The 21,357-nt window shown below is 39.8% G+C and overlaps 1 protein-coding gene and 1 long non-coding RNA gene across 14 annotated transcripts in view; one reads left to right on the top strand and one right to left on the bottom strand.

The window, feature by feature from the left end:
• SH3D19 (SH3 domain containing 19) overlaps nt 1–21,357 on the top strand; it is a 232,464-nt gene that overhangs the window by 171,098 nt on the left and 40,009 nt on the right. For 4 of the 13 annotated variants that reach the window (XM_055111913.2, XM_057302181.2, XM_034959243.4 and 1 more), the window contains 5 exons: nt 2,396–2,438; nt 4,828–4,966; nt 5,096–5,258; nt 6,111–7,115; nt 15,942–16,049. In XM_055111913.2, coding sequence (XP_054967888.2) covers nt 6,422–7,115; nt 15,942–16,049 — 802 coding nt within the window. In that variant the 5' untranslated portion in view covers nt 2,396–2,438; nt 4,828–4,966; nt 5,096–5,258; nt 6,111–6,421. Of the gene's footprint in view, nt 1–61; nt 103–2,395; nt 2,439–4,827; nt 4,967–5,095; nt 5,259–6,110; nt 7,116–15,941; nt 16,050–21,357 lie in introns of all 13 variants that reach the window. The other 9 variants (XM_034959247.4, XM_034959244.4, XM_057302182.2 and 6 more) reach the window with 5 other exon arrangements.
• LOC134730194 (uncharacterized) lies at nt 7,672–15,916 on the bottom strand. Its single transcript, XR_010111862.1, has 2 exons — nt 12,209–15,916; nt 7,672–10,552 (listed from the first exon to the last, which is right to left on the bottom strand). It is a non-coding gene; the product is annotated as an uncharacterized LOC134730194 (long non-coding RNA).

Genomic DNA, 21,357 nt, shown 5'->3' with positions numbered 1-21,357 from the left:
AACTAGGTTCACTCTTTTCTCTTCCTTTCCTCTTCTATAACCCCTTCTTTTTTTCCCTTAGCACTCATGAATAGTACACAGCAAAAATGCCCCGTGGAAGAGGTATGTTTGTGACGATAACATGAAGTCTTTTAAAAGTGTTATCCCTGCTGATTTCAGCATTAGTGATGGTGGTGATGTGATTGTAGCAAACTTGAATGGGCCTCTGACTTAATGAAACCATCCTTACAAATCAGACACACCATGCAGAGCTCTAGCCTCCCTGTCAGCTTGGTTTAGCTCTTGATAAAAATGTTAATAGTCAGTCAAACCAGTTGATGATATGAATATGAGGACATCCTCCAAGTAGAAACCCAGGGGTTTTGGTTTCAGATGTTAGAGGTTTGCTTTGCCAACCCAGCAGAGGTTCACCTGTTACGGCTCCAATCCAGCCTAAACTTCATTCCCACCTTCCACTTCCACCCCTGCCTCCCCCAGTTTTGACAGCCTCCTTGTTCAGAGGGGAAAGATCTACGCTTCCAATCTTTTCAAATAGGAAGAATTGAACAAGTTGAGTATTACAGAGATATGAGAGCAACTGGTTAAAATAGTTTATATCTGAAACAAATTTCCTTTGTGCACAGATCTTTACACTATAGTATTAGAAGATTTTTTTTTTCCCCAAAGAGATCTTTAGAATATGTTCCTTGAAAAATAGAGGTAGGCTGGGCGTGGTGGCTCATGCCTGTAATCCCAGCACTTTGGGAGGCTGAGGTGGGAGGATCACAAGGTCAGGAGATCAAGACCATCCTGGCTAACACAGTGAAACCCCATCTCTACTAAAAATACAAAAAAAAAAAAAAAAAAAATAGCCGGGCATGGTGGCAGGCACCTGTACTCCCAGCTACTCAGGAGGCTGAGGCAGGAGAATGGCATGAACCCGGGAGGCGGAGCTTGCAGTGAGCCGAGATGGCGCCACTGCACTCCAGCCTGGGCGACAGAGCGAGACCCCATCTCAGGAAAAAAAAAAAAAAAAAAAAAAAAGAAAGAAAGAAAAATAGAGGTAATAGTCTCTATTACATAAAAATTGTAAAATTGACCCCATGTGGGTCGGGTGCAGTGGCTCACACCTGTAAAGCCAGCACTTTGGGAGGCCAAGGCAAGTGGATCACAAGGTCAGGAGATCGAGACCATCCTGGCTAACACAGTGAAACCCCGCATCTACTAAAAATATAAAAAATCAGCCAGGCATGGTCGCGGGCGCCTGTAGTCCCAGCTACTCTGGAAGATGAGGCAAGAGAATGGTGTAAACCCAGGAGGCAGAGCTTGCAGTGAGCCAAAATCGCGCCACTGCACTCCAGCCTGGGCGACAGAGTGAGACTCTGTCTCAAAAAAAAAAAAAAAAGAAAAAAAAATGACCCCATATGTGATATGTTCCAGATTATCTGATTAAAACTTAGTTTACTTTATAAAGTAAAATTTTGGAAAAAATTTAAACTATCAAGCTTAAGGACTTGAGTTTGAGACTTAAGGAAAAAGTCAGTGCTGCATATACAATAATATGTGCTATAAACAAGTTTATAAAAGTGATTTGAACACCTTTTACATTAATTATTATATCTTAGTTTAAGTAATAAAAGGCTGGGCATAGTGGCTCATGCCTGTAATCCCAGCACTTTGGGAAGCCCAGGCAGGAGGATCGCTTGAACCCAGGAGCTTGAGACCAGCAACATGGCGAAACCTCATCTCTACAAAACATACAAAAAATTACCAGGGCATGGTGTCATGTGCCTGTAGTCCCAGCTACTTGGGAGGCTGAGGCAGGAGGATCACTTGAGCCTGGGAACTTGAGGCTGCATTGAGCCCTGAACATCATGTCACTGCTCTCCAGCCTGAGCAACAGAGTGAGACCCTGTCTCAAAATTAATAAAACAACTTAAAGGTTATAAAATGTCACATAAGTTAGACAAAAGTTGAAAATTTGACCAGTTTCATTCTACAATAGATTTATAAACAAACATCACAAAAGCATAGTCATATAGATTGGAATTGATATTTAAAATTTTTTCTGCCCATTGTTACTTCATGTCATCATCTTAATGCTCCAACCATGCAATTTATATTTAATAGCTGTCTTCTTTTCTCTGTTCATTCTTCAAACTATTTTCACAACTACAGAATGTTCTTTGGGGAGTTTTTGAAATCTATGTATTATGCAATCTCTAATATATAACCATAATTAACTTTATGCTAATAAAATGATTGTTTTGATTTACTTTTTTTTAAGGATATTAAAATTCATACATTCTATATGATGTCAAGTATAAGCTTTTTCCAATTGTGTACTTTGTAAAAATTCAAACCCTTACCAAACATACTAATTTTGTACTATACCAGTTTATTCCTTCTTCAACAGCTTCTCGGACTTCTATTCAGAGTGAACTTCATCGAGATAGAAGGTATGGTTACATTTATAATGGAGGACATATATTAGACTAATAATTGAGTAAAAGTGTGTTATCAGGTAGCAAATTAAATGTTTCACTTTCATAAGCAATGTATTCTTGTATTCTGCTTCATCAATATATCTCCTGAATTAACTTATAAGTTTGAAAGATGATTTTGCTTGAGAGAAGGAGTGATACAGGCTTGAAAATGTTCTTTTGAGTATAGTTATTTATTGAAGTTGATTTTTTAAATGTTTATTAAACAACTGTTACATGTAAAGCATTGTAACTGCTTCAGAGAAATGCTTTGTACCTCATGCTACTTAGTACATGTTGCCTAACCAAATGGATGGATGACAGGTTAGAAAATTGAATGGAAGGATAAAGAAAGGAAAAGAGGAGGTAGGCACAATGAATAAAGGCTGGATGGCTTTTTGGAAAAAGGAAGGGAAAAGAGAAGGGAGGAAAGATAATATTTGGGTAGATAGAAGGACCAGTGGACAGATGGACAATAGAATGGACAGAAGGATGGATGGACAAATGGCTAAATGGATGGATAGATTTTTTTTTTACATTACATCATGACATTCAATCAGATAGAGAGGTTTTCATAAGTCATGGTCCCTGCTGTCAAATTGCTTACAGTATAGTATAGAATAATGAAGGACTTTAGAGTCAGAACCAAATTCAAATCCTGACCGCCACTTTCCTACCATGTGACCTTGGATGACAAGCTGCTTAATCTCTCTAGCTTCTTTATCCCAGCTTTAAAATGGTGCTAATCATACCTACATCACAAGGTTGTCATAAGAATTAATATACATATGATGCTTAATGTTTATTAACTAATAACTCTTACTATTTAGACAAAAGCTATAAGCAAAGGTTCTTAGGAAGTGCAGTTCAAATTTTATCAATGATCAGGTTCTACTGTTTCACAATGTAGCATGAGTATGTGTAATGCATAATTTTGAGAATGACAGTGCTTTTTTGTTTTTATTTTCCATAGAGTGCTAGAGAAAGGCAGAGCAGGTATTATCATCCATGTATGTTCCATGAGAAAACTGAGTTTTCCAATCAAAACTTGATTGATTTGTTCAGGGTCACACAGTTGGTGTTTGTTAGGAAATCAGGTTTAAGAGAAAATTTAAACATGCTCCAGGCACAGTGCCTTACACCTTTAATCCCAACACTTTGGAAGGATTGCTTGAGGCCAGGAGTTCGAAACCTGCCTGAGCAAGATAGTGAGCCCTCGTCTCTACAAAAAATCTTAAAAATCAGCCAGGCATGGTGGCATGTGCCTGTAGTCCTAGCTACTCAGGAAGCTGAGGGGCGGGGAGCTCGAGGCTGCAGTGAGCTATGATTGTGCCACTGCACTCCAGCCTGGGCAACAGAGTGAGGCCCTGTCTCTACAAAATTAATTAATTACTTTAAACATGAGAATGTAGAATCAGATTAAGAAAAAGATAAAAGGAGTCATGCCTAAATCACTATAGCTCTCCAGTATTAAAAATTAATCATCAAATCATATACAAACCTGATCACGAACCCAGAGACACATATCAAAGTCTAGAAGTGAACATATAAACCCAAAACACTTAAACATAACTGTGAATTGAAACAGAGATGAAGTAAGGCAGAAGAGGATATTCTTTTTAAATGGTAATTTTGCATTTCAGAGTATGCACTTTATAATAACAGAAAACCAAGCTGGGTGCAGTGGCTCACACCTCTAATCCCAGCACTTTGGGAGGCTGAGGTGGGCAGATTGCTTGTGGTCAGGAGTTCGAGATCAGCCTGACCAATATGGTGAAACCCCATCTCTACTAAAAATACAAAAATTAGCCGGGTATGGTGGCACATGCCTGTAATCCCAGCTGCTCGGGAGGCTGAGGTGTGAGAATTGCTTGAACCTGAGAGGCGGAGGTTGCAGGGAGCCAAGATCGAGATCGCGTCACCACTGCACTCCAGCCTGGGCAACAGAGTGAGACTCTGTCTCAGATAATAATAATAATAACAGAAAAACAATTCCATTTGACTAATGGGCTTTTATACCTTACACTGTATGTTTGCCCTAAGGCTAGATAGCCCTGGAATGAAGAGATTGTATAGGCCTTGCTTAGTTCTTATCCTTATCAACCAAGGCAGAGCCAAGTGTGCCCAGGGTCCAACTCTAACTTTTTGAGGCCAAAGTCATAGAGGATGATTGTCATTTGCTCTCTTGAAGCCTGTCTGGGTGTACTGTCAGAGACAGCCCAGGCCTGACAGGTCATTTATGTGACTGTGTTAGTTCTTACAACTTTTTTGGTTGATGGTGGTTTTCATGAATCTTTGAACATTTATAGATAGACAATAGCTTGTTACCATTCTGCAAAACTTCACTGAGGCTTCTGTCCACTAGGCGCCCAGAGATCACCATTGTGGCAGCTGAGCCACTGAGGCCAGCCTCGTGGTTTCCAGGAACCCCACCCCCAGGACTGGGATTTCCTACATCATCTGCAGCAGGCTCTTGGAGGCCTAATGAGCTGGTTCCTGCTGAGGTGAATAAACATTACATTATCTCTTTGCATTTTATTTTTTAAATGAAATTGGAGGATAAGAACAGTGAGACTGTCAACACCTTAGCTATTGCCCTTAGATGTCTAAAATCTTCATTCTTTACTTTTCAGCTCCCACCATCTTATGAACAAGTTATAAAAGAAATCAACCAAGTTCAAGTTAATACTACAAATAATAATAATGCTGCTGCTACTCCAAGGCACACTATTACTTCTGCAACTCAGACTGACTTTTCAGAAGAAATAGACAACGATCTGCCTCAAAGTAATGCAAGTAATTTGTCTTCCCTAATTCTGACCTAGTTCTAGGGAAGTAATCCGTAGGCTTCCAGCCTTTAAAATAATTTGCAATTTGTGCATAATTCATTGAGCTCTGCTGCCCAGTCAGTGTGATCACTGTGTGCTTGCTTTATTTGGGTGTCCGGTGATGATTATAATAGATCATTCTTACAAACTGCAGCCCCAATCTCTTGAGCTTACCCTAGTTTATATCACAAAAACATTATCCGTATAATTCATGGTGGGTATTACCACTGATTCCCTTTATTCCCTCTGAGAAGGATCTTATATTTAGCAACTTATACTTGATGGGATGCTAAGGGTGATTGTCCTGTTAGGCTTTTTTAAAGTGTTGCACTGTGGCTTATGCCTTTAATCCCAGCGCTTTGGGAGACTAAGGCGGGTGGATTGCTTGAGCACAGGAGTTTGAGACCAGCCTGGGCAACATGGTGAAATCCCATCTCTGCAAAAAAAATGCAAACATTCGCTGAGTGTGGTGGTATGTGTCTGTAGTCCCAGCTACTCAGGAAGCTGAAGTGAGAGGATCGCTTGAGCACTGGAGGGTGAGGCTGCAGTGAGCCGTGTTAGAGCCACTGTACACCAGCCAGGGCAACAGAGCAAGACCCTGTCTCAAAAAAAAAAAAATTGTTATATGAAGAGCACTCCTACAGGAAACAGAATAAACATTTCCATTTTTGAATCACTTTTTACTAATTAAAAGAAACCAAAATCTCTTGATATTCCATGTATGTAGTTTTAAATCTGTGTATCTTCTATTTTTTTCCTTATAAATTGTTAACGTTATGGCTTGTTTTTATTTGTTTTGGTTTTGTTTTGGTCTTGTCAGCACTACAGGCACCTCTCAAGCCTCTTCAGCCTTTCTCAGCAGTCTCGTCTGGCAATCTTCCAACAAATGTGGCACCTTTAATCGTCTTTGATATTTCTGAAGAACCGAATTGTCCAGAAAACCCCAGTGCTACAAGATGTCCAGTGCCAAAACCAAGATCAAAAAGCAACCTCAGACCAATACCCAGAGATTCTCACATTAAAGAGCAAAGTCAACAGAAAATCAGCCCAGCAGCCATAGGAGAGGAGTCATCCCCAGGCCGGCCCCAGTCTCTGCTGGACAACGCTAGCACCTCAGACAGTCAGGCAGTGATGAACATTATGAACACGGAACAAAGCCAAAATAGTATTGTTTCCAGAATTAAAGTGTTTGAGGGTCAGACAAACATAGAAACCTCAGGACTGCCCAAGAAACCAGAAATTACTCCACGTTCACTTCCTCCAAAGCCTACTGTTTCCTCAGGGAAACCTTCTGTAGCTCCCAAACCAGCTGCTAACAGAGCTTCTGGAGAGTGGGACTCTGGGACTGAGAACAGACTCAAGGTGACCTCCAAGGAAGGACTCACCCCATACCCTCCCCTGCAAGAAGCGGGAAGCATCCCAGTAACCAAACCTGAATTGCCAAAGAAACCAAACCCTGGCCTTATACGAAGTGTTAATCCTGAGATTCCGGGAAGAGGGCCCCTGTCTGAGAGCTCTGATAGTGGGAAGAAAGTGCCAACTCCTGCCCCGCGGCCTTTGCTGCTGAAGAAATCTGTTTCCTCAGAAAACCCCAGCAACCCTTCAGCTCCACTGAAACCTGTCACTGTTCCTCCCCGACTCGCAGGGGCATCACAAGCCAAAGCATACAAGTCACTGGGAGAAGGGCCCCCAGCCAACCCCCCAGTTCCAGTTCTGCAGAGCAAGCCCTTGGTGGACATCGATCTCATCAGCTTTGATGATGATGTTTTGCCCACCCCATCGGGGAACCTGGCTGAAGAATCTGTTGGTTCAGAGATGGTTCTAGGTGAGTGAAAAATCAGCAGTGGAGGGGAATCTAAACTCATGATAGGGTATTTTAAATGGCACTTGCTGTTTTAGTTTCTGGTACATAAGTTATTGAGGTGTGTGTATACAAGTATGTGCACATGCATGTGTGTGTATAGAAACAGAGGAATGAACAGAGAGATCAAGAAACATGGGAGCTATGTGGGGAATGGAGACAGGGAGGGAAGGGAAAATATGGGATGGGGGTGATGGAGTCAGAAATGGGGAGACACATGCATCGATTACTATTATATGAGCCAGAAGTAAGCAGACTGGGGCTAGGAGCTAAACTATAATAGGTTGTGGGGCTGGCTCCCCTTACTCTTGGCAGATAGAAGTTCAGACTTCACATTGAAAGGATCCAGGGAGGTTATGGAACATGTAGAAGGATGCAGAGGAAGCTTCTCTTAGATGGGAAGTCATGCAGTGGCCCCAGAGGGGCTCCTCAGATGAAATGGGCCTCAGCTGGGAGTGCTGGGAGAGGGGCCAGCTCCAGGGGAGGACTCGAAAATGTACGGAATGAGGACCCAGCCACATGTTGCAAAATTGTTCCTTTAATCTTCACAGAACATCTTCCCTTGAGAGTGAAAAGTTTTGTAAATAAAATAAACAGATATAAGTTAGCCGCCAAGATCAGTACAATTAAATATCCCAGAAGGCAGAGAGTATGTTTTCTTTCCTCTAACTGTTCCGTTGGAGAGTGTGATGGTAAAGCTTATTTTTGATTTGTCAAACTAAGCTGCTCTACTTGTCATTGATAAGATTTCTTTTACTGCTGTTGACTTATTTGGGTGGAATTTGTGAACATATAAACTTAATAGAATTTTCAAAAGCTTAACTGTCACTGTATAAATGTTTAACATGCATCAAAATAGTACAGGCTCTGTGATTTCACAGCCACATTCTGCATAGCACAGGTGTGTTTAAAATGAAAACAAACATACACATTATTAAATATTCATCATGCACAGAACATTGTAACTGACACACAACATTTTAGCGTATAAACTAAAAGACATACATGGCTTTTGTCCATAAAGGGTGGAAGGAAAAACATTTGAATATATTAAGCTTCTGCAGTGTACGTAATGCTCTGCTAAATACTGAGACATACATTATTTTATTTAATAATTGCAACAACCGTCTGTGAGATATCATTGGCCTGAGTTTGCAAATGAAGACAGTGAGACTGAGAGAGATCTATGGATCACTTGCCCAGTGTCATAAAACAATTGTTCAAGTCAGGATTCAAACTTAGTGTTTTTATTCTAAGCCTAGTTTATTTTTCACTGTATAATGTTGCTACCCAATATTTTCATGAATCCTTAACCAGGCAACACTTTAAAAACTTTTCAAGTCTTTGATAATACCATTTTCTTATATAAACCTTTTTGGTATTAACAAGATTCAGAGAAGGACAGGGATAGATAAACCCAACAGCAGCAAGCTAAAGAAATATTACCTTTTGTAGAACTTGCTAGTTTCTATGGGGATGGCAACTCAACTAATAATTGCTGAGAATTTACTTTGTATCATCTAGCAGATAATTATAGTCATCTTCAAAAAGGAAGGTCAACAATATACTTTAAGCATGAATACAGTCTCATGCTTCATACTCAGCCTTTTCCATTTCTTGATTTCTACCACTTCATTGAACAACATTTAATTATTGGGGCGTCTTTTAGCAAAGTGTGTAATTTGCTTGTGCTATCTGACTTTAACCATTGCTCTTGACTATGGAGTTATACTGAGCTGAATACTATCTTCTTTCTAAATCTTCTTTCTTCCTATATTTTGCAACTCACTAGTGACACCATCACACACACACCAGCCTTCCCTGGAGAAACCCAGAGATCATCCTTGAGTCTTCTCACCGTGTCACACAGTGGCTAGCTGTTCAGATTTGGAGTCTGCCAGGGTCTACCATATTTGTTACATGACCTTGGGCAATTTTCTTAACCTCACAGTGCCTCTGTTTCCTCATTTGTTTAGACGTAATACTACTCCTCACCTAGGGTATTGCAAGGGTTAAATGTGATTATGCAGGAAAGCCCTATGATCATTAATTAGTAGTTATTATTGTTACTTCTCTGCCTTCACATCTAATTAGTTACCAACTCCTGCTGGTTTTACCTTCCAAATAGTTCTTGACTCTGCCTCTCCTTTTCATCCTTCCCTGTTCTGCCCCACTTTAGGCCTTTACACTCTGATGACTGCAGTGGCCTCCCAAATTGAGCCCACTCAGACAATCCTATCACAATCCATACTGTGGCTACCCAGGGGGAGTTTCTAGAATGCACACTGGTGCTTTTTGCCTCCCTACTTATGCCCTCCAAAGGCCTTCAGGATCACCTCTGAATGCCTTGACCTGTGGAGGGATTTTTGTTTGCTTTTTGATTTGGGGCTTTGTGACTTTTTGGTGGTATTTTGGTAGCATTGTCATTGTAAATAAAGGTTTATGGTCCTGGGAAACCTTGCCTAATCATCCAGACACCAGGCAGAAACTGGGAGAGGAACACAGGAGAAAGAAGAGAAACTTACAAATAAGTCTTCCCTTCGGTTTCTCTTACCTCAAAAATAAAGAAAATCTAATAAAATAGCATTCATAAAATGAAGTTGCCATATTAATCTCAGGAAATAGAGATCTGAAAATACTGAAGCTATGAAAACATTGTAAAGATTAGAAAAATTATTAAAGGAAAACTCATAAAACAGGCAATTTAATATTGGATTCATTTCTTGGGTAGAATGCCTTCCAGGTTAATGTAATGGAGCCCAGAAGTATTAGCAATTCTTCTTCACACCTTTACAAATCATACCCAGTTGTCAAAAGAAGCAGAGTGTTTCTGCCATCAGCCCCATTACACAGACCAGAATAATAGTTTAGCAGCCAATTTCTGCTATTAACAGAACTCAAGGGAAAGAAATGACAGAAAAGCAAGCCAGGGATGGTGAAACTAATTGTGATGACAAGCATATTATTAGAGACAGGTAATGGGCGGAAAACTACTTCATCATCAGTGTTTTTCTCAATCCAGTAATGAAGACCATGCGGATATAGGTGTAAAGAGGCCTCTGCTTGTTCACCAGCAGGTGTGGAATAATTGGTGCTGGTGTGAGGGGGTAGAGGGAAGACAGAATAAACATTGCAAATACAAGTAGACAAAAATGCCATCACTGCAAATAAAAGTAGACAAAAATGCCATTTTCTTGTCTTAGATTCAGATAGGAGATTCTTCTTAAGATGCTCCGTGTTTTTTGTTTTTTGTTTTTCTGTAGAAGCAAGAGCAGTCTGTGATAGAATTATGGCAGCAAGTTCTTAACCCTTTCCAGATTACCAAACTCTGAGAATCTGACGTAGCCTGAAAGTCTTTTCTCTCCCTTGAAAATAGCCATTAATTCAGTGACTGTTTGGAGCTGTGAGGAAAAAAAAAAAAGAAAATAGCCATTAGCTCATGTGTACACAATTCAAGGTACAATATCCAGAGCTTAGAGGGCCCATTTTGGGCTCTAGATTAAGGACTTCTACTACAGAATATTGGAAATAAATGTCAATGGACTGCTTAAATAAATTATAGTACATCCATAACAATGGAGTATTGTGTGATAATTAAAAGGGAGGGAGACCTATTATCCCCTACTTTGGACCAACCTCCAAGATATTATTAGGTGAAAAATGCAAGATACAGGATACTTTTTATGTTATTTTAGCTATTGTTTGTGTTAAATGTCAAATGCAATGTACAGTAATGTATGAAAAGGTGGTACAAAGTGTGTCTTTGTACAAACTGGATAGGAGAGAACAGGGAACCTGGTTTTCACTGTATGCATTTTGCTCCCTTTTGAATTTCAGACCATGTGGAGGCATTACCTTTAAAGATAGTTAATCAATAATCTTTTTAAAAGAGCTGAACATAAGCATAATTAGGCTGAAAGAAACTGGGCGAATTATCTCTTGTCGTCTTTGCCACTTCTGAAGAACTGCTTCCCCCACTGACCCTCAGATTCTGATAAGTAAAAATTTTTAAAATAATAAAATAGTGATTTATCTAAATGGTTATATTATTCAGGGTTACAAATAGAAGCTACTTGTTATGAACTAAATATGTCTAAATTAGATAAATTCAAAATTTTGTATCTGCATTATTTCCTTTTAAATTGAACCCCAAAAAAAGAGTTTTTATTTTTCTAGTTACTTTATGGAAAATTTTATGGCCATTATTGCCTTGAAAAAGCAACAAAAGAAACCAGAAGTTTCTTTTGTTCTCTTATTTTTAAGTGGTTTCGTTCTGGTTTGTTTGGCAGAGGTGTTAACTCAGCTTAATCTTGTAACTTTTTCCTTATGATTGAATTTATTTTATTGGATTTGTTTCTGTTAGAAAAGTAAAATATATTCGTTGTAACAAGTCAAACAATTCAGAGATTTTGGATTAAAAAAAAAAATGTAAACTCCCCACGGTAACCAGTGTGAACAAAGTATGCAGCCTTCTGTGCCTTTGGGCATGCCAAACCAAAGCTTACACATATACACATAATGGACTTTTTCCAGAAATTTTTACCATACGATACCTGTTACTCAGCAGAGTGCTTTAAAAAACAATGACATTTATCACTTCTCTTCAGGATAATAAGTCTAATTCTAATTCATTTTCTCCTACTATGAGGTATCCTGCCTGATAGCTCATAGTATATCATAGCTGGTTCAGTATTTCCCCTGTTGATGGACATCCAGGTTGTTTTGTTTGTTTTATTTAGTGGGGCAGGGGGATGTTGTTTTGTTTTGTTCCTTGTTGGTTTTTGCCACTACAAAAAATGCTGCAGTAAATACCCTCATAAGCATGTTCACTTCTGCTGATGCTTTTATTTCTGAAGAATAAATTTCTGAACGTGGGACTACTAGTCAAAGGTTATGATCTTTAAACATTTTAACTAGTACTAATGATCCAGTTTCTTACCTGGTGGTGTCTGGAGTACCCCAATATGAGGTGCCAGCCTTGCTTTATATGTTGCCCACTTACAACTTCTGTTGGAAAAAATAGCCCTCTTAGGAAAAGACATAAAAAGTGAACTTACGTTGCTAGAGAGAAACTTGCACACCATCATAAGATAAAAAACAGGCCTCTGGCTCCACCGTCTCATTGAAGTGATGCTGTTTATCCTCCCCACTAATCTGCACTCCTCACATGGATCACAGCCCAGACAACATGCAGACAGAGAGGCAGATGCAGAGCTCACTGACTCAGTGAGCACAGCTGGGGGAGATCATTAAACAGACCACTCCTGCCAAACAGCCTGCGGTGGTGGAACACGAAGACTTCCTTGCCTCGCCACATGGAGAAAGAATTTTTTTTTCCCGGAGATATGTATAGTAGAATAATTATACACTATCTGAGTGCCAGTTATTAAAAAACAGCTAACGGTATTAAAAATTAAAAAAATGAGAGAGTAAGCTAGGACACTTTGAATACTTCATAAGTTATACCTATGCTACTTCAATTTAAATCCTTCAGGTTAAAACAAAAAATGATTGGACCCTTTAACACAATAGGTGAGATCTGCCCACACTGTGTGCAGGATTTGGGTCAGGATTTCCTGAGGCCATTCTTCCCACAGCAAGCACGTTTTGGATGCCCCCTATGTTCAACCCCTCAGGGGTGCTGATTGTCCTCTTTTCTCCTTTCCCTGCCCGCCCCTACCCCCATCCATGCCCTCACTTGTGAAGTGTGAGTGTGTAGGTCTTATACTGGCCCAGAATTTAATTTGATTTGGGAAACAATTTAAGTCATTACATGCTCAAGATTTTCTTCCCCCTTCACACCCACCCAAAAAGCATCATTAACTAAAATTTTAAACTAATAACCAACAGGGTATTGATACCAAAAGCAGCTGTTAAAGAAATAGCACTTCAGGCCAGGCACAGTGGCTCACACCTATAATCCCAGCACTTTGAGAGGCCAAGGTGGGAGGATCACTTGAGCCCAAGAAGTCAAGACCAGCCTGGACAACACAGTGAAACCTCATCTCTACAAAAAATAAAAATTAGCCAGGCATGGTGGCACATTCCTGTAGTACCAGATACTCAGGAGGCTGAGGTGGGAGGATTGCTTGAGCCCAGGAGGTTGAGGCTGCAATGAGTCGTGATTGCACCACTGCACTCCAGCCTGGGTGGAGTGACAGAGTGACACCGTGAGACAGAGTGAGTGGGTGAGAGTGAGACCGTGTCTCAAAAAAAAAAAAAAGAAAGAAATGCTACTCGAAAGATAGGACACCATGAATGATTATTGGAAGAACTATTCAAATATGTAAAATCCAGTTTTTGGAAAGACAATGTCACCTGCCTCACCTGCTGCACTCCTGTTTCCTTCTGCAACCTGCTTCCCTTCTGCCCACACCTGAAGTTCGTCACCTTGTTCTGCTTTTTCATTTTTCAATATACTTCTCACCTTCTAATAAACCTCGTGAATTGCGTATCTGTTACATGTATTGTTTCTTGTCTCGATCTTCCTGCTGGAATGCAAGCTCCATGAAGGCAGAGTTCTGTGCTTTGTTCACTGCTATATTCCCAGCACCTAAAATAGTGTTTTGTTTTGTTTTGTTTTTTTAACTAAAAAGTAAAGTTTAATGTTGAAAATGCAAACTTGGGGAAGACAGAAAAGATCACACACAAGGCTGTCACTTCACACTTGGAAGGTTGCACAGCGGCCGGGCAGAGGCGCGCCTCACTTCCCAGACGGGGTGGCCGGTAAGAGGCGCTCCTCACTTCCCAGACGGTGGGGCGGCCGGGCAGAGGCGCTCCTCACTTCCCAGATGGGGCGGCGGTCGGGCAGAGGCACTCCTCACGTCCCAGACAGGGCGGAAGCCGTAAAATAGTGTTTAATGCATAGCAGGCACCCAGTCAATATTGAATGAACAAAAGTGCTACAAAGAAATTGATATAAAAGTGCTAAGAAATTGATATAAAACTACAAAGAAATTGATATAAAATGATCCTGGGTTTGTTTTTCAAAATATTTATATAATAATAATACATGTAATATTTATAGAAAATACATGGACAGATATACCAAATTTTAGACAATAATTAATTTTAGAGAGATGAGATTACAAGAGGTTTTCTTTTTCTATTTTATATAATTCTTAATGTTTCTCACTTTTACAACAAATATTTCTGTGAAGTAAAAAAAGTACTATTATACTTGTTATATATTTGTTATAATAAATTAAAGAATTAAGGAATTTGGTTAAATCTAAAAACAGGAGCTTTGTTTTATGGGTGACATAGGTCACAGTGGAAAAAAGTTATATTATTAATATAGTAGTTTTTTTTTAAGTTTGATGACATTCTTTTGATAATCTTGAGTTGGTTTTTTTAATGTAAGACTAGCCTCACTCACTGTGAGCTGGTAAGATTCCACAGAGGAGTCATCTATTTTTTTTTTCCTCAGTAGCATAATAATAATTTTAGCTAGCTTGCCATCTGGGGACCCTTCCTAAGTGGTAGATAAGAAACTTAAAATAGGATTGTACTTTACCATCATATTTCCCCACCCAGCACTGTTACTGGCATAAATATGTGAGCAAGTGACTGGTGAGAGAGTGATGCCTTTGGCAGGGTATCTGATGGTGAGATCGACTGAGAACTGAGTGGAAGAGAAGGCGAAGTATCAGATTGCCAAAAGGGCTTTTATTCTTAGCTCAGCCCTTCACGTATCCTGCAAAGAGCTGCTCAGCAAAAGGTGCTTATTGAATTACACCTTATAACAGGCAGAATTTGAATGCTGTTCATCACAGGAGCTATGGAGTGCATAGTTTTATAGAGAGTATCTCCCCGCAGGCAAGATACATAGAACAGGTGCAGAATTACAGCATATACTCATTTCGCCTCTTATTAAATAAAAGCAAAGACAGTCTCATGCGATCCTGTGTGCTGAGTAGAATATCCATTATAGAGCATTTTCTTTCATTTTTGTTAATCTTTTTACTTGTAGATTTCCCATTAAAAAAAAAAGTATAGTCATTTTTCCAAACCACTAAAAAGGACACTTATATTAAAAACTGTTTCACTAAAAAGGTTTACAGCCATGCTTTTGTTTAAAGTATTTCTCCTAAGTATATACTGTCCATTTAAAATATTGGGTTGGCGCATTACTTTCAATGACAACAACTGCAATTACTTAATAAATCGGTTAAGATGGAGGAATGCCGAGTCATATACCCTTGCCCCAAAATTAAATATTTGAAGGGATATGTCTTATTTTATTTCTGGGATAGAATGTTTTTCATTTTCATGTTACTAAAGTGTAGTTTTACTAAACTACTAAATCGGAGACTGCTAAGCACCTTCCCTGTGCCAGGCACAGCACTGGGTAGGGTGAGGGCCCTGGGAGTAAATATTCTGGGACAGGCACAGGGGGTGTACAGGGAAAGAGTCTTTCCTCTCTGTGGCATCTGGGAGGCTTTAGGATGTGGGAAAGATGGTCTCCTCATCTCAGTTGCCCCTCATTTTCAGGCAGACACGTATGAAATGATTACACTCCCCTGAAAGATCAGCTTCTACATAATTCAAGATCATCCTCAATCTCTCTCATCAGAGAGGAAGAAAAGCTGCATGAATTATTTACAGAACACTAAGTTATTTCCTTTTATGAGCTCCAACTTTGTTTTTGTCTCTGCAAACTGAGATTTTGTTTATCCATGAATAGTTTCCCCAGGGGCATGAAAAATATGACTCTTAAATTATGAATGAGGTTTTTTGTTTCAGTCCATGTTAACTAAAACATGCAAAATAAACTATGTTTTTCATTAGATCCCTTTCAGCTCCCTGCAAAAACAGAACCAATAAAAGAACGAGCAGTTCAACCAGCACCCACCAGGAAGCCCACTGTAATTCGAATTCCAGCCAAACCAGGAAAATGTAAGCACTTCTCTGCTTTCTTTATTAGCTTCTTCAAGAGGCTGGGAGAAATATATGCTAATTTATCAATGTCTGCTTTTGAAATTATGCATAATCTGCCATTCATAGTCAAAGCTATTTAAAAGCAAATTGTTTTTTCACAATTCTTTGAAGAATTAGTTCAGTAAATTTGGATTTCCCTTTCCCCTTCGCTTCCCTTTCCCTTTCCCCTTCACTTCCCTTTCCCTTTCCCCTTCGCTTCCCTTTCCCTTTCCCCTTCACTTCCCTTTCCCTTTCCCCTTCGCTTCCCTTTCCCTTTCCCCTTCACTTCCCTTTCCCTTTCCCCTTCGCTTCCCTTTCCCTTTCCCCTTCGCTTCCCTTTCCCTTCCCTTCCCTTCCTTTTCCTCTTTTTTTTGGGAGTCACGCTCTCTCACCCAGGCTGGAGTGCAGTGGCACAATCTCAGCTCACTGCACCCTCTGCCTCCCGGATTCAAGCAATTCTCCTGTCTTAGCCTCCTGAGTAGCTGGGACTACAGGCACACGCCACCACACCTGGCTAATTTTTGTATTTTTAGTACAGATGGGGTTTCACCACATTGGTCAGGCTGGGGATTTCATTTTTCTTTAATGTTGTCTTTAGACAGAGAATAGAGGGAAACTGAAATTTAGAACAATTGTTATATCCCATGTTAACACCTCTGGTACAGATTTGGTGGGAAAGTAATCTAAACTAATAGCAAATAAAGGTGTATATGTCTATCAGTCAGGAGTATATTATTGCAATCAGCATAATCTCAAATATGGCTATGTGTGAATTCGGTGAAGAGCAGTAACCAAAGCTTTAAATAATAGTTTATAAAAATACTTCTTAAATTGGCCAGGTGCAGTGGTTGATGCCGGTAATCCCAGCACTTTGGGAGGCCAAGGCAGGTGGATCACGAGGTCAAGAGATCAGGACTATCCTGGCCAACATGGTGAAACCCTGTCTCTACCAAAAATACAAAAATTAGCTGGGTGTGGTGCTGCGCGCCTGTAGTCCCAACTACTTGGGAGGCTGAGGCAGGAGAATCACTTGAACCTGGGAGGCGGAGCTTGCAGTGAGCCGAGATCGTGCCACTGCATTACAGCCTGGGTGACAGAGCGAGACTCCATCTCAAAAAAAAAAAAAAAAAAAAAAATTAGTGTAACGTTACATTTTGGTTTACTTCCTTACTTGATTTTTTCCTTACTTGATTTTTTAATAGTATAACAAATGAAATTCTATAGGAGCTTTAATAAGTACTTCAAAAAGAAATCTGATATTTATTATAATGGGAAAGCCACAAGGGCCAGAATTATTTATTTTAGGCACCAGATTATTAAAAAGTGTGATTAAAAGGGTGTTTGTGTATGTGTACACACACACACAGTGGGTTCCAGAGCAGTTCATGGCACTGCTTGGAGTGATCACACAGCTTTCTCTGTGGGCGTCTGATTTCATTTATGCCTGCAATGCCTTTATATCATAGCCCGCATGCATTCTTTCCTTTGTCTAACAAGAGATTCTGCCCACTTCATTCCTCCTAAAGCAGAACAAGCATTCCACTCTTTCACCTGTAGCACCCAGGATTGTATGCAGGCATATTCCCTTTATTTTAGGAGTTTGATTTTTCTATAAAGCACTACCCAGAAGGATCATCTTGGTTTCAGTTTTTTGATGATTCTGTTACTAACTGATGGCTCTCAGCCAAGTAGCAAGAAAATTGAATTGAGTTGCTATGAAGAATGTGGAGGAGAAAAAAATCTAAGGTATCAAATTCTGGTTCTAGTTTCTTAGGAAGTTATATTTTATTTTTTTAGAGGTAATATTTTAATGTTAGATTTAAAAACCAGTGGTAGGCCAGGCATGGTGGCTCACACCTGTAATCCCTGCACTTTGGGAAGCTGAGGTGGGCAGATCACTTGAGGTCAGGAGTTCGAGACCAGCCTGGCCAACATGGTGAAACCCCGTCTCTATCAAAAATACAAAAAAGTTAGCCAAGCATGGTGGCACACACCTGTAATCCCAGCTACTTGGGAGGCTGAGGCACAAGAATTGCTTGAACCCAGGAGGTGGAGGTTGCAGTGAGCGAAGATCATGCCGCTGCACTCCAACCTGGGCAATAGAATGAGACTCCATCTAAAAAAAAAAAAAAGAAAGAAAGAAAAAACTGGCAGTATATTTCTTTTGACAGTATTATATAGCCCACAAATCAGTAAAACGATAGCTCATTGGGTTGTTTGCCTGTTTGCTATTACTTTGTTAAATGTATTCTGGATTTTAACAAGTATAGTAACATATAATAATAAGAAATTTTGCCTGGGTTTTAAGTAATACAACTTTTACAGAAATTAGTAATAAATACAAATTTTTAAATTTATTCATCTGTTGTGTCATTGTCCCCAAGACCACCCCCAGGTTTGATGATTCACTAGGAGGACTCACAGGACTCAACAGATAGTTGTATGTATGGCTATTATTTATTATAGCAAAAGTATATGAGGCACAATCAGCAAAGAGAAAAGGCAAATGTGGTGAAGTCTGGAGGAAACCAGATGCAAGCTTCCAAGAGTCTTCTACTGGTGGAGTGAGAGGACATACATAACTCCTCCAGCAATGAGTTGTGATGACAAGTGTGAAATGTCAACCAGAGAAGCTCACTACTGATTCAGTGCCCAGGGTTTTTATTGGGGGCTAGTCAGGTAGGCACTCCTAGAAATTTTGGCACATACCAAAATTCCAGATTCCCAGAAGGAAAGCAGATGTTCAGCATAAACCATATATTCTGTTTTATCAGTTTTGAGGATGGCGAGAACTGTCCCAAAGTCCAAGTTCCTATATGCCGGTCAAAGACCAATCCTGTGGCTGGGTGTGGTGGCTCATGCCTATAATTCCAGCACTTTGGGAGGCAGAGGCAAGTGGATCACGTGAGGTCAGGAGTTCAAGATCAGCCTGGCCAACATAGTGAAACCCCATCTCTACTAAAAATACAAAAATAAGCCGGGCATGGTGGCATGCGCTTGGCTGATGCAGGAGAATCGCCTAAACCCAGGAGGTGGAGGTTGTGTTGAGCTGAGATCACGCCATTGCCCTCCAGCTTGGGCAACAAGAGCGAAACTCAAAAAAAAAAAAAAAAAAAAAGGGACCAATCTTGTAAGTAGGACTTTCTAGGGATAAAGTTTCAGGCCTGCTATGTTTACTTTTTCTGCACACTTGTAAACTGCATTAATAAGCTTTGAAATCCTGAAAAGGATATGCTGAGGAAGCAGCTTTAATTATTATCCTGACAAAGCTCCAAGAACTAGTAGAAAATTGAATTCTAGGAGTTCGAGACCAGCCTGGCCAACATGGTGAAACCCCGTCTCTTCTAAAAATATAAAAATTAGCCGGGCTGCAGCCATAAAAAAGAATGAGTTCATGTCCTTTGCAGGGACGTGGATGAAGCTGGAAGCCATCAATCTCAGCACGCTAACACAGGAACAGAACTAAACACTGCATGTTCTCACTCATAAGTGGGAGTTGAACAGTGAGAACACGTGGACACAGGGAGGAGAACATCACACACCGGGGCCTGTTGGGGAGTTGGGGGCAAGGGGAGGGAGAGCATTAGGACAAATACCTAATGCATGCGGGGCTTAAAACCTGGATGACGGGTTGATAGGTGAAGCAAACCATCATGGCACATGTATACCTATATAACAAACTTGGGTGTTCAGCACATGCATCCCAGAACTTAAAGTAAAATTTTAAAAATATTATTTTAAAAAATGAATAAATAAAAATAAAGGCTCAATTAAAAAAAAAAGAATTTAGCCAGGCATGGTGGCACACACCTGTAATCCCAGCTACTTGGGAGGCTGAGGCAGGAAAATCACTTGAACCCAGGAGGCAGACATTGCAGTGAGCCGAGATCATGCCACCACATTCCAGCCTGGGTGACAAAGCGAGACCTCATCTAAAAAAAAAAAAAAAAAAAGAGGTATGAATTGAACAGTGAGAACACTTGGCCACAGGAGCACACCAACATGGCACATATATACATATGTAACAAACCTGCACGTTGTGCACATGTACCCTAGAACTTAAAGTATAATTAAAAAAAAAAAAAAAATATATATATATATATATATATATATAAAAGACAAAAACAAAGTGAGGAGGACTTTCTGCTTTAAATGGCAGGTAATTTGTACCCAAAGAGGGTATTTTAATTCATCATTAAGCTCCTCTTCAAAGAAAAAAAGTAAGTTGAATTCTATACTGCTAAATGTAGGAGAACTGAAATGACAGAATGATTTCTAGAGAGTTATTTCTATTTATATCAAAAATCAATTCCTCAGATTTTTATTAATATAATAATGCATATATTCTGTGGAGGAAAAAGAATGAAACTTTGGTGTCTGAAGAATTTGGAATGGTCAAGGGAAAAAGGGGATAGCTTCGTGGTGCAAATGTCCTTGATCTTATTTGAACCTGTCAGCTCCTTTCCCCGGGGCCTGTTTCTTCTGACCAGGTTGTCCTTTTCCCAGATGTCTGCAAGGCTCCCTCCCTCACCAATCCTTCAGGTCTTTGCTCATTGCCACTTTTTCTCAGAGACCTTCCCTGACTACATTATTTAAAATTGGAAATCTCCTACCTCCACATCCCAGACATACTCACACCAGATACTCCCTGTGTTTCTCCTTCCAGTAAGCTATCTCCTTTCTACTTTCATATTACTGGCTTATACTCTTAAATATTTGTCACGACAGTATTATACTCTATATGATTAACTATTTCCTTGTAAGAATAAGGAAACCACAGCACAGAAAATATCTTCAAGATGGTGACTGAGTTGGATGTTTTTATTATGTATGTCTTAATTCCCAGAGCCACTGCACGCCTCTCACTAAGAATGTTTGCCTCGCTCTAAATCATTGTTTTCCTAGTTGCTGGCCTGGGTATTTTCCTCCCTTTGAGAATGTTGTCCTGTCTGCGGATAAAACAGGAACCTGACAAATCATCTTCTTGTTATAGGTTTTTCACTTGAAATGGAAGAAGAGAGTGTACATTTGAAAAAAAAAAGAGAGAAAGAGACAGAGTGCTCATCTGCTCATCTCCTTTTAATGTCTAAACCAAACAGTGTAAAAGGTGGCTTTAGCGTCCTTCAGTATGTTACAGTCATCCACTCTCCCAATTGTTTTTGCACACTCATTTTAATTAGCTGTCACTAATTTGGTCATCTTGGTTTTCTTCTTTTTAAAATAAGTTGGGGCTACATTATCACTGATATGGGTGTGGTTTGGATGTAAAGGTATTGTTTGTTTAATT

Source organism: Pan paniscus, chromosome 3 (assembly GCF_029289425.2).
Source record: "Pan paniscus chromosome 3, NHGRI_mPanPan1-v2.0_pri, whole genome shotgun sequence".
Classification (NCBI taxonomy): domain Eukaryota; kingdom Metazoa; phylum Chordata; class Mammalia; order Primates; family Hominidae; genus Pan; species Pan paniscus.
The sequence above is the reverse complement of the archived record's forward strand: the minus strand, read 5'-3'. Positions and strand labels throughout refer to the sequence as shown.